The 14,467-nt window shown below is 35.9% G+C and overlaps 1 protein-coding gene across 1 annotated transcript in view; it reads right to left on the bottom strand.

Moving 5' to 3' along the window:
- Positions 1-394: 394 nt before the first annotated feature.
- luzp2 (leucine zipper protein 2) overlaps positions 395-14,467 on the bottom strand; it is a 150,047-nt gene continuing 135,974 nt past the window's right edge. Inside the window, exons 10-12 of the mRNA XM_007540351.2 lie at positions 11,060-11,164; positions 8,953-9,024; positions 395-1,315 (exon numbers count right to left, since the gene is read on the bottom strand). Of these exons, the coding sequence (XP_007540413.1) occupies positions 1,208-1,315; positions 8,953-9,024; positions 11,060-11,164 (285 nt within the window). The 3' untranslated portion in view covers positions 395-1,207. The remainder of the gene's footprint in view (positions 1,316-8,952; positions 9,025-11,059; positions 11,165-14,467) is intronic.

Raw genomic sequence — 14,467 nt, 5'->3', positions numbered from 1 at the left:
ATGAACTTCTTTCATCTTGTGTTCTTAGAGTATTAATGCCTATCTATGCCTAATTAGAAGCTTGAGACCTGACTCTGAATTAGACACATCTAAAAGTTATAGGATGCTTGAGCTCAAGGCCTGGATTTGAAGACTCCTGGAACAATTCATTCTAAAATGTTTTGAAAAAAAAAATATTTCCTTGACTTTGTTAGGATCATTACTCTGTATTTCTGTTTGAAAATATCTCTGAAGGCTGCACAGTTAGACCATTATCTTTTGGGAGAAGCGGTGACACCTTCTATACAAGCGCTTTAGCTGCATGCAAGAAAGTATGACATGCTGTTAGTATGCAGAGTGTGCAAAACCTGAGCCAGGATTCATTTCTTGGATCACAAACAGGCTCACTCGTTTCTTTCCCACAAATCACCGTTTATTCTTCACACATTTACTGAAAATTACAGTTTATTTAAAGGACACAGGAAGGTCAGATAACACAGATACATGTAGCTAGGAGTTACTACTCAGTGCATGGCACATTCTCAGGGAGACGACCCATTGTGAGTCTTTGGCTCTTTGCCTCAGGAGTGTTAAAGGCAGAAAGAGTGCTGAATATTAAACGTTGAACAGTTGGCCAGCCAACTTGAGCCATTATATTTCAAAATGTGGAGTAAATTAACCTTGCTACAATGAGTGACAAACAATATTCTAAGTTGGGTAGTAGTAGTAGTAATAATAATAGGCGTACTTTTTTCGTCAATTGATATACTTATCACAGGAAACAGTGTCAGACCTCACCAGTGCAAAGGGTATTTCTAGAAAGATCACACATTTAGAAAGCAGTGTCCTCACTTATAATAAAACTCAGAGAATTAAACAACAAATGAACAATCATGAAACAAGTTACCAGTGCCACTGCTACCTTTGAAAAGAATATCTAAACGCATGCCATTTTACTATGACGGTTGTCAGATGACAGTTTGAAATTTGTTGACAGTTCCAGTGTCTCAGCTTTCTCTAACAATGCTCATATGCATATGTCTTGCTGTTTGTGTGTTTGGTCATGTTTGTGTGTGTGTGTGTGTGTGTGTGTGTGTGCATTTTAAAAAGTAAGCGTGTAAGTCAAAATGTGTGGGCGCACGTTTTTCCTTGTAACAGTGCGCAAGTGTGTGCTCTTAGAAAGATCCTCCAGGCGATGCAGGCTGCTCTGCGATGACATGCCGTCTGCTCAGTTGTATTCGTGGAGCTTTGTCTTTTTGCTGCTTTCGCCGTCTGCATCCTTATTGTCGTGTGACAGCTTTGTGTCAAGTTGTTCACTCTGCACCTGGTCCTTTTGCTGTTGAGTTAAGAAAAAAACGGTTTACATTAGAAAAGACAAAAATGATTCACTTCTCCAGAACAGAGGTGAATATAGTGTTGATTACAGGATAAAGAGCTAGAGTCAGACTCCTCTAAATAAGACTTGGAACACTGTGAATGAGGGGGAAAAAACATATCAGGCTGCAGAGATAAATCATTTAGAAATTCCATGCTACAAAAATGTGAGGTGGAAGAGAAGTTAAAGCAGACCTGTAAAATAAAGGCATGTTCTTCTGTAAACAGAATTCTTAGAATCGTCCTGAAATGCTCTTGTTATGACCTAGTCATACCAATTACAAACATCCAACCCTGATGTTTACAGGACATGAACATTACATTGTCGTTTTTTTTTTTTGTATTTTTTGCTGCCAGAATTCAACTACAAAACATTCTGGAGCAAACTGCAGCAAAATCAGACCCTCAACATCTGAAAAGAACAAACCTTAACAATGTACAGAGTAGGAAAACCAAAATTATGTTACAAAAAGGCAAATCTTGTTACAAAACTGGATTTCTCTGATTGTCTCTTTAATTACATAAATGAAAAAAATAATTTGTCCACAATTTTCTTGCGAAAAGGGGCACAAATCTGTGTTTTTTGCCATTTCAGTAAACTTTTAGTTCATCTTATAAAACAAACTGATGAAAAGAAAAAAAACATTATTTTGATAAAATATTTGACTCTCCATCAACATTTTTTTGATATGATTTTTTTAAAGATGGAACTTAAAGGTAAGAAATCAATCTTATCTCTTTTAAAGAGCTTCAGGTAGTGGGGTATTAGGTAATTATATCTATATAAAGTTAAACAAAACCTAGATGACATAAAACAAAAACAAAACAGACACTCATCATTTCACAAGTAAGGATGAATAATTGCCACAGACATAGATGGGTCTGATCTTTTGTACAGCAAATAAGTAGTTATGGATTCCTAAAAGCTGTCCTAAAATTTGTTCACAAATTTTCAGGAGGAAGACATAACACTCATATTTTGGACCTGATTGCAAGCCTGGAATGCTCACAATCTGAGAACAGTCTCTAAACCAGCTGCCAAACTGGAGGCTACAAATCTTTTGCCAACTTCATCTAGTAAAAACAACAGAACCAGCTCGATTTCCATTCATCCTCAAACCCTGACTTGAAGAATACATAAGAAAAGTTAGCATGCACCTTTCAAACACATACCTGTATCTAATTAGGTAAATTAGAAGAGAAAATCTAAAGGTGAATTTGTTTGATATTTTCTTAAAAGGTTCCATGGTTAGTTGTAACAATAGACTTTATTTGAGAAATATTTATTTAGATGTAAAAACAATACAGTAATAATACTGAAGGTTATTTAGTTGTTATAAATTTTAAGAAAATATTGTCACAGGAACGTCGCCATGTTATTCACACTGCGATGCATTCTGGGTAAATGATTTGTAGTGGTCCAACTGCCTCCCTCCAGCCAAATCAGTGATGAATAACATTATTAAGCCTTTTCGATTTGAATCGAAGCTCTTTGAAATTGACCGGAATGTAGAAATCACAGGAGGTGATGATGATGAGGGGGACCAAATGGAGGAAGAGGACAGAGTTGGTCGTAGGAACTTGCTGCAGCTGCTGCCTTCAGTTTCGTAAATGAAACAATGAATGACCGTGCACCTCTGGTCGGACTGTGTGATCTGGTAAGTAATTCTGTAGCTCTGTGTCAGTTCGGCAGCAGTTGTTTAGGGTTACTTTGGTCCAGTCGGATCGGTGGTGTCAGTACCATATACGGTATAGCTCCTGTTAGCATCTCAAAGAGTCTTTGTCAGTTTTGCTGGTACAATAAATCTAGAGGGCACAGATTAAGTCCTTCGGTAGTTGTTTTCCGCTCCGTCTCTCGCACTGCACTCTTCTTTCTTTCATGTGAGGAAATTATCCGGATTCGCCTCACTTTTTCCTTTCTTTTCTTTTTTTTTTTTTAATTGCAGCCAATGGTGCAATTAAAAATGCACCATTGGCACCATATATTATATATAAATATATTAAAAATGGTGACACATTGTGGAATTGTCTAAATTGACACCAGGCAAACATGATATGATAAACTACTAAGATAGAGTTAGCCTTCCTATGTTTACTCTGTAGATTCCAGTACAGAATGGAACGTTATGCATCATCAACCCATCGGTGAAAAAATGGCGACCTCTATGGGTGAAAAATATAACAAAAGATACACATTTGTGGAGTAATTATGAGTTTTGGCGTACCACAAACAGCATTTTTTTTTAGTTAATACTGAAATTACAACGGGTTCAACCAGTTGTGGATCCCTTTAAAAACTTGATGATGTTTTGTAATGTCTGGTTTTCCATTTAGTTACTCTTAACTAAACACCAGGTAAATAAAATTATTTAACTATTTTATTGTGCTTGTTAGGAGTTGTTTTGTTGGCTTACTGCATGGAAGCAAACCAACAGAAAGCACTCTCTTCTTGATAGACGGTGAGCGAGTATGAGAGGGAGAAAGAGACAGAGAAGAAAATGCTGCAGTAAAGCTGTTCCTGAAGGTCTGTAGGATGTGAATTACACAATTGCATTTATTTAAAAAAATAGGAAGAAATTAATAATGAACGCAATAGATGCTTTAATTAGTCTGATTCCCTATCAACCTTTCTTATGTATATATACGAATCTGTAATTCTGTTTGAGTAGCTTCTGCTTAGACATTACATTTTCATTTGATGGAATCAAAACGCTATTGATCAGTGCCTCAAATCTATGAGGACACATGAGCTAACAGGGCATTTTAGCAGGTTTCCTATAATTGTATCTTGAAAATTAGAGTAGCAAAGACATTTTATTTTTCTAGTATCGTAAAGACTGAACTGAATGTACTTAGTGAATTATACAGTCACATTACTCAAAGTTTTGTATATTTCAAGTGTTAATTAATTTGTAAATGAAGAGATCCAGAGGAAGATTCGAGAGGCACAGGACCCAATCTGCTTGGTATTAAGTATAAAGTTTCTATAGGAAATGATGATTTGGGGAGCATTAAGACAGAAAATACTTCATACCTTCATATGTGCTTTGATAGCCACATGTTCACTGTACTAAATTCCCCAGCAAACTGACCTGAACCCCAAAAATAATCTACGTGGTATTGCGAAGAGGAAGATGAAAGGCACCAAACCTGAAAATGTAAGTGAGCTATTAAAGCAACCTGGACTTCTTCGACACTTCAGGAGTCCCAGAGGCTGATGCACTACAGTAATTCATGCAAATCCAACCCTGTCCAAGTATTGAATGTCTGTATTGTGCAGTACATTTATATACATTTCAGTAAGTCGGAATTTCTGTGTAAAAAAATATATATATACATATATTTTAATATTGGTCTCATGTTAAAATTTTCTGAGAAACACAGTTTAGAATTTTCTTTAGCTATAAGCCAAAACCATCAGCACTAAAGCAATACTTGAAATATATCACTCTGTGTGCACTGAATCTATGTCATTTATAAGTCTTGCATTCCAAAACAATTTACTGAACCTTACACTGCTTTACCTAATGTAAATTATAGCATGGGCTGTTAGATTTATTTCTCTTTGCTTCCCTAATTTTGCCATGTTCAGCAGTACAATGGAAATTTAAATATTTCTGAAATGTAAAGCAGTTTTTAAATATTAATTCAGGCTCTCTGATATTAATTGTTTTTTTGAAGTATGCATTTTAGAGCTTGCATTGATAGGCAGCATATAGGGACTGATCTCTCTCGCAGCTCCACATCAAGGCCAGTGGTATCGTCTCCTTTTGGTGAATGGCTTCCTTAGATAAATAACAGTTTGTGCAATGCTGTGTACTTTAATGTGGATGGTGAGAAGTGTTTCACCCATAAATTATTGATGTGGAAACTCTGGCTGCTCCGTTTTTTTATTTTTTTATTTTATTGTTTGCTGCTTGTGTGTGTGAATGCTGTGCACCCAATTTAACCATCACACCCTCTTAGTGCAGGATGGAGGCAAACTTCCAAGCTGATGATGTGCAATTGTGTTAGGTCTTCATGTTATAGTTGTTTTCCTGGTGTGCTATGAAAAATCATAAAACTTGCACAAAATAGTGTTAATTCTGTTGCAGGGTTTTAATCTAAAGATGCAGTTATGCATGGACTTAATCTGGTTGACTGAAAAAAGAGGTCACTACTCATGCTGTGCATTAGTGAACAGAACTCAAAGTTCTTATTAACGGATGTAACATCTAAACATTACAAATAAAATAAGTCACTTTGAAAACATGTGTTTCTCCAATTTGTGTCCATCGTTCACAACGCATTAAAACTGAATCTTTATATTTTTGTGATTCGAGTTCAGGATCAAGAGCAGCCTTCTCTTCCATTTTAATAATTTAAGTCATCTTTGGCAGTGACAGAGATGACACATAGACTCTGAAAAAGAAAATCCTCCAAGCATCTGTTTAGTGCTCACCAGTGTCACTTCAGAGAATGCCTTGAGGCTTGCTGACTGCTAAGAAACAGAGTTACACACAGCTCTGCTTGGCAGTAGACTATAGATTAAATGTTCATCTTGAAACAAAGTGCCAGAAAAATGGCAAACAAAAATGAGTAGTATAGATCCTACCAAATGATACAAGCTAAACAGAAAAACAAAGAAAAAAAAAGTACATTTAATTATCACATAATTGTATTGGAAAATTGGGCATTTCACTTAGTTATGAGGATTCCTGACAACAAACAGCCCTGTGTGCTTTGGTATTTCCTTTTTCTCTATATGTCTCATTTATCAGCAGTAAAACTCCCCCAACCACACCGGCGTATAAGTAGCTTTTTTCATTTATTCATAAAATAAATACACTGCAAATCCACATCGAGTGTGGCTTGTACAAAAGTATTCATAACCCTTTGATGATTACAGCTTCATTACATTTATGCAACACAAAGCAGCACATAACTGTGATGTGAAAGTAAAAAAAAAATCTGGAATGTGAATTGTGCATTTATTTTTTGCCCCATAAGTAAACATTTTTTATAGAGCTAACTTTTGCTGCAATTGCAGCTACAAGTATTTTGGGTGTTTCTCTATCACCTTTGCACAACTACAAACTTGCAGTTTTGTCACTTCTGCTCTGCCTGTATGTTTAGGGTTGTTCCCTTGCTGGAAAGTAATCCTCCATTTATTACAAAGGTCCTTTGCACGTCCTGACTTGTGATTTAGTTACTTCTGAGTAACTAAATCTGGACAGAAATAACTTGGAGTTCTTCTGGATGCAGTTAATTATACCGAATCTTAGATAGAGATAATATGAGTATAGCTGGAGGCAGAGTGAAGGGGTCTTAACTCAGATACATGCTTCAATTTACAGACTGGTATTGATGAATAAAGAAAATGAAACTTTGTTTTCTCTTTTCGCTTCACAAGCAGGCCCTTCTTCTTTATAGTCTTCTAAAGTCTAAAATCTGTAAAATCACAACAAAATGCATTTTAGTTACCAAAGATTTAAATCAATTTGGAAGCAAAAAGCGCAAAGTTACTTCCAAAGTTATCATCACAAAATAAGGTGATGCCAAAAGTGTTTTTATTTTTTTGTTAGTTTTTTTCCCCCCTTAAATCATCTTGCAAAAATGAGGTGGTGATTATGTTTTTAGACTTAGGCCATTATTTTGGGAAAGTGACATAATGTTTCTGAGATAAGGAACTGCTGACAAATGCTAGGAAAATGTTAAGACTCTCAAATTCCAACCCATTAAATGGGTAATACATTTTACTGCAAAAGACTGAAGGCATTTTATTGTTCAAGCCAATAACACATGTATCCTTACAGGCAATTCATGCAGAATAAAACTCTTCTCAAACTGAAAAAAATTATCAGAATTTTTATTAGTAAGAATGGCAAGTAGTTTATGTGGATCTTAAGACTAAAATTCACTCAATTTTATCTAGTCCCGAGTCACACTATGACATTTTTCTTTGTCCACCCTTCAAAGAACATCTTCACATCAAGCTAGGAGCCTCTCAAGTTTTCAGTCTCATAAATTGAACATGAGGACACATAATGAAGGTAGACTGACTGAAACGAAGAGCGCCTTGATGCAGATTGATCCGCAGGGACCGGAATGCAAATTACGACTAATCACATTGTTTACTACACCCTGAATGGCAAAAGGGCTGTGAATGAGGGATGTGGGGAAGGAGTTGATTGTAGGCTTGCTGTGGTAAGCCAATTTGAAAAATTTCCCATGCAATAAAGGAAACAATGGAAAGGTTTGGAAAGCAGGGGAAGATGTTACGCATCACTTTTGCAAAAAGATGTAGGCATTTATATTTGGCAAAATTAGACTTTTAATGAATAGATATTTCTTTGGATGTTGTTTTTGACTTATACTAAAAAAGATAAACAAAACAGAATCACTTCATGTAGACTGACTCGTTTATGCTTCTGCATCACATAAAATAACATCTCTTTCTCCACATCGACTACCCAGGCTCCCATGACATGAAGACAAAAAAAAAAACAACAACAAAAAAAAAACATGTTTTCTACTATAAATCAAACCAACAAAGTCAAATGTGTCCATTGGAACTGTGTCAAAATGTTCTTGAATTCTAGGCATGTGTGTTCTAAATATGGACTTCTGCCACTTGGAATGGGAGACAGTTGCTCAGTTACAACGTATTGCACTGCATTTAAAATGAGATGCATTGTTTTGCCATCTGCCAAACAGGTGTGACTCAGTTCAATACTAGATTGACAGAGACAACTATGCATAGAATTTGGCAGACCATTGAAAATCACACTGCATAGATGTCACTGACACACTGAGTGTTGGATTTGACTGGATTGGTTGCCTTTTCTTAGCAATATGATGTAGGTGGTGTTTCTTCTTTTATTTCAGTATCTTTTGATTAGCGGTTGTCATCAGTTATGTAGTCATCCTGCTAGCTACGTTTAGGTTGTCTTTCTTAAAGAAGTCTTTCAAATTGAGTTTAATTGGAATTTTTGATCTTTGGAATTATATTTTTGTGTTTTGCTTTATTTTGGTATTTAACTTCTACTCCCACATTCCTTTTGTGTTCTGTCAGCCATTTCTCCCATTTCATCTCATCTCACTTCAGGTACTTGTCTTCCCTCACAGCTACACCTGGTTTCTAATCAACCACCTGCTCCTTGTCAGTAATCAACTCTCCAGCTTCAACATCTCTCATCTCATCAAATCCAACTGTTACATCCAGCATGTTTCCTGGTTCATGTTTTCTTGTTCAAGTTCTCCCAGGACTTTGAGTTTTTGATTTGTTTTTCTTGTCTAAGCAGTTTAATTTTGGAACAACTTGTCTGATGTCTTGTCTCTACATTTGGGTCCTTCTCTTTACAATTTTTATGATAATATCATCGTCATGTCCTATAAAGGTTATGATGTAAATAGCCAACAGCCTAAATATGGAGGATATGCAATATAATAGCCACAAATTACCATCTCTCCTCTTTAAATAGCAATTATAAAAAAATGCACTGACTAGGCTACTCAATGATGCAGTAAATTAACCCAAAGCATAAAATAGTCTCTGTAATTAATAATTAGCCAAGTTTTCTATGAAAGTAATGACAGATGAAGTATTGCACAGCATACCTGAATGTCTGGTAGGCTTTTGCTTTCTGGGGCTGATCCATCCGTCTGATTCTGGAAGCATTCACCTGCGGTCTATTAGAGAAAAGCAAGAGCACACAAGTACATTGCAGATAGTGATTGTATCATCTTTCTGTTTAGATTAAAAACTAATGACGTGAGCTCAGCCATGTCAGTGAGCAAAATGTTTTAGCAATCATAAACACTGATTGATTTTTCTTTCACCAGATAGAACTTTAATTTAAGCAAGTAGTCAATCTGTTGGAAATCTAAAATTAAATCTACAAATAATTGATTTTACAGCAGTCAATGTCTTCAGTTTAAAAAAAAAAGGTTGTTGCTAATTACAAAATACAAATGGACAAATGTATATTCTCTTTATTAAAATTAAAACAAAACAAATAAGAAGTGAAGGACATAATCTAAAGGAATCTAAATTCATCTTTCTTGTTTAACAGGGCTATATTTTATTGCATTATTATTATTTTCCAAGCTCAGTTATAAAAGGAAAATAGAAACAACTTTACAGCACTTGTGTTTGACTGTAGGGATAGTATTATATCTGCAGCTTTCTTTCCTCTACACACAGTGTAGGGAATTGTGGACAAATAGTTCAATCTTTGTTTCATCAGAAACGAGAATTTTGCCTCACAGTCTGAGAGGTGTTCAGCTGGCTATTGTCAAATTCCCAGTGGTCTCTCATGTGTCTTTTACTGAGCAATGGCTTCTCCCAGGCCAATCTAACACAAAAGCCTGACTGGTCAAATAATGCATCAATGGCCATAGGTCTGTGAGGTTTCCCCTTCTCCACTGTGGGAAACCTTTTCACTCTAATTACCTAATCTGGCAGGGTAAGCAGATCTATTAACTGTTCTAGATTTATTTTGATTTCAATAAAGCACATTTTCTAGTATTCTTTTGAAGATCTGGACCTTCACACGGTCTTGCCCATGCCAATTTTGTTACATCACAGCTTGATTGTAACTCTGACAGTCATTTTCAGCTGTAAGATGTTACACAGGTAGGTGCCTGCCCTTTTAATTGTGCCCAATGAATATACAGAAGGGGACTCCTGTCAAGTTTAAAGAACAAATGCAAGGACTATTGACAAAAGAAGAGCGCTTATAACTTTTTGATGCTGGTTATAAAAAGATTTCTCTGGATTATCAGGGAACATACTGACCAGAGTGCAAACCCAATTATTCCCAAACAGGGTTATTCCAAATAAAACAATGATTGTGACTTTTTTTCTTTGTTTAATTAAGAGAGGCTGTGTGGGAGTAGACTTAAAACATGTCATTTAAACATGCGACGGTCTTATTTTCTCCACAGTGACAGGCACTGTTCAAGAGGAAGACAACAAAAGCTGGTGCAGCAGGACCCATAATCAAATAATAAGCATATAAAAAATGGATTTTTCTCATGACAAACTGTAAAACGATGAACATCCTTTTCCCCAAGGCAAAATAAACTGCTCATTAGAAAAAGATTGAGTGCATGGCTCACTTCAGGACTACATTTACAGTTCTGATAATGTCAACTATGATTATGAGGTTAGAGCTTTTGTTTTTTACATCCTTTCATGTATTGTGTATTTATATTGTGTTTATATGTTATATATATATATTTTTTTGTCTATCTTAAGGACTACAGATGGAAATCAGCCAGTAACTAAATCTAGTGCAGTGCATCTCTTTTCTGATGAGATTAATGTCCTTGTTTATGGTCCTGAATAAATACATTCAAAGTCAAAGTACGTCCACAATGCCATCTCTAAATAATGCACAAAAAATAAGTCTATTTAATGAAAAAATACAACACCTAGAAGGTTGTATTACTTTTCAACCATATGCAAAAAAAAAAGAAAAAAAAAATCTACCGTAATTAATCTTTAACAGTTTGAAAGAATTTCATCACCAAGGTGAAACTTGCTAAAGATCTTGTAAGTTAGCCAATTTGGCCGATTTGCTAACCCTAATGAAGGCACTTGAAGTAAATTGGTTGATCTGATTTCTGATGAAGGTGCTTGAATTTCATGAAAAGATGGAGCTCATGAATACAAGGCCTGTGGTCAAATAGACCATTACCATTAATTACTCCAAAAGCTCACCTTTTCCATCTGGCACTCTTTAACTCCAACACTCTCTCTTCTTATTTCCCTGATGTTCATGGGTGATTTACTGGAGGAAACAATTCTCTGAACCTTGGAGATATCCTGAAGAGAAAAGTAGACACCTCTTTATGTTAGGTTTAGAAAAGTACATAGGCATTTAACAGCTCTGATGAAAAGGATTTTGACTTACTTGACCAGAGTACTTACAATATGTTTACTATTTGAAGCTAAATTTTGCCATTGCAGGTTGACTTGAAGTGGATATCTAACCTCAAAATTTCACAATACAATGGAGAGGGAATAGAGGTGCAATATTTCACAAAATCCACAGCTCAGTTTGCTTTAGTTTCAGGGTACACTTTTCAATTCAGGTTGTATCACATATTTTTTTTTTCTCTTTTCTGTTTGGTCAACATTCCAGAAACGCCATACAACAGCATTCGATAATGAGCTTTTTTGTTGCTGCAAGAATGTGGGCTCCCAGGAAAATGTTTCAAACTCTGAGCCTTCACAGCAGCCATGCGAAAAAGCAAAACAGCTTCCTGACCTGGCTGTTGTGCTCTGCTGCTTCAACAGGTTACAAGTATAAGACGCTTGACTTGCACGTGTGTTGAGCTAACATACACATGTCCCAAAGTGAGACAAGCCAACCAAAGATTAACAGCAAGACTATAGACATGCAATCACAACTGGGGTTTGGTGACCCTTACTGAATTTAACACAAATTACATATGGGAATGTTGAAAATGTTGCTTTTTGTCGGAGCAGCATTCAGTCATACACAAAAAAAATATGTACAATAATAAGTGTTATTGAGTATATGTTGACCACAAACAGACATTTCCAGCTGAAATGAAGCTAGAGGGAGCATCAGGAAAAGGTAAAGTCAAGTCAAGCACATTCAAGCAACGGGGCAGTTCAAAGTGCTTTACATTATAAAATAGGTGCAATAGGGTGAAAAAAAAAACACACATCCCTCTATACAAGGACACACTCCAGGCTAGAACGGGCCCCTGTGTCAGGTTTTCCCACTGCATAAACCTCCAAACTGTAAACCTCCAAACTGAGACTGGCAGAATGCATGGTGATCAGATGCCTGAACAACCTTAACTGACCTATCTTGACGCAGAGAATGAGTGCCTGTATGGCTCCTATGGAGGAAGCACATTTTCTTCCAATCTTAGTCAATATCAAGACTATTTGTGAAGTTATGAGGGTGAGACTTGAAGCCAGAGTGATAAATTGAGAACTTAAACTTTTTGGGCCAGCTCTAAGACAAACCACAGAAGCGCCTGCATTTCTGCAGATGAGGCCATAGTCAGTCGATCCATCTCCTTCTCCATACTACCATCATTCATGAACAAGACACCAAGATACTTAAAGTCAGACACCCTATCTGAAGGGAGCAATCCACTTTCGAAAGGGGACTTAAAACAATTTGGTTTATTTTTTTTTTATTTTTTTTTTACCTTATACTACAAGTTGTGTGGTGAGGACAAAGATTTGTGCTAAAAAAAGTAATTTTGGTATTCAGTATTTGTTTTCCAAACAGGCATACAGTTAAAGTAGGTCAGGTTTGGTCTCTTGAGAGCTTAAAGTAAGATAGCTGCAAAATGAAGGCAGGCAGTCTTTGCTTGTCACTGCCAAACCTCATTCCGACTTTGTCAGCTGAAGTAACATCCTTTTAGCAGGTTCAGTGGAAATGACTTTACTTGAGGAAGATACCACTTTTTAGCCATTTCATGCATAATTTTAAAACTTCTGACAGGATCTGTCTCAATCAGCCACAGTTTTTTGAAATGCAATGGAAAAAGGGAAGAGTTTTGCATGTCATTTTCTTGGAAGTGGTCTTCCAGTAAAAAAAAAAAAGCTGATGTTTAAGGTGAGAACATTTATTATTCAGCAGTTTCAAAGTAAATTGAATTCCACTGTAAAATCTAAAAAAAGTGAATAATGTGATATAATTTATAACATAATGAGTCAGTCTACATCCATTGGAAAAGCTGACTGATGCTTTTAAAAATGGCATAGCTTGCAGTTATATTCACTCTCTACAATGGGTCCAGAAGTGTGTGTGCAGGCCCCAGGATCAAACTTCACACAGTGAAAAGTCACTCTTTATTCACAAACTAAAGCAGAAAGTAATGAAAATGTCAAACTTGGAAGTAAAACATTTTCCGCTGTTAGAGCCTTTATACACAACAAAGCTGGACCTTATTTTCAGCATTTAAATGTCCTTCTGGATTTTTTTTTCTGATGTTGAGAGGTACTTATTAAACAAATCAGAGTTGCCAGAGCTCTGCATTTTCAACTCTCAAGGATGTGAAGTACTTACGTGTTAACAATAAGGTCACATTAAAGCTGACCTTGTTATTATTCAATGCTAACTGAATATTTAAGAAAGCAGACATTTTGGATCTTCAGAGAATCTGCAGGTGAATTATGTTGAGCTCTCAATCCTTATGTCATCTATAAATGACAAATTATGGATGTTTAAAAATTGTAGACAATTTCACTTGATAAATGTTGATCAGGAGGATTTCTGAGAATCATTTTATTTTTAAAAATTGTATCTATATATATATGCTTTATTTGTTTAATCAAAGAAATAATCACACCAGTGCACAGAGGAGAGCAAAGCAGTGGAATGTTTGAGTTATCTTCTCTGGCACAGTGCTCTCAGCGTCTAATGAATCATCTCCCATCACTTTGATGAAAATTGCATACTATTGGACCACAAGCCTTGGCTCTCCCCCCAAGACTGTTAAATATGAAGCAACTTCCATTTGAATGTTGCTGATCTCTGCATCCTCGCACTAATGAATCTTTCACCAGCTCGAAGTCTTCATGTGTGTCCGTGTGTGAGATTGTCAGTCTTATCTATGGAATTAAGCCAAGCCAAAGGGTTATGTTTATTCAGACTATATGATTGGAGCTCAAACTGGAAAGATTGATGGTACAAAACAAACATTCCTTCATGAAATGATTTTAAAGCAAAATTAGATTTTAGTTAGACAATGCTCCCAAACGTGGAACATCTATTTCGTTCTTGATTTATTTTAAGTATTGCAATATAATTTTACTTTCTTCTGGCCTGGAAATACCTTGGAAGTCCCCAGGATTAGGGAGTCACTGGTTTGAGAAATATCTGGGTTTCCCATCCCCCTTCCACCGACCCAATATAACAATACATATATGGAACTATCAGTGATTTTACAATAATATCACTTTTATTTTAATATATGTAACTGACACATAGAAGGACTTGTGTTGAAAAGCAGCAAATGTAACACACAATATTCACAAAGTGCTGGACAAAATGAGCTCTCTATACAATAATCCATTATAATCATCCGGATGGTTAATTTAATATAAAATTCAGTGTATGTTGGGTTTTAACAAATG

Source organism: Poecilia formosa, unplaced genomic scaffold (assembly GCF_000485575.1).
Source record: "Poecilia formosa unplaced genomic scaffold, Poecilia_formosa-5.1.2 Scaffold534, whole genome shotgun sequence".
NCBI classification, from domain to species: domain Eukaryota; kingdom Metazoa; phylum Chordata; class Actinopteri; order Cyprinodontiformes; family Poeciliidae; genus Poecilia; species Poecilia formosa.
This window is presented reverse-complemented; position numbering and strand designations above follow the sequence as displayed.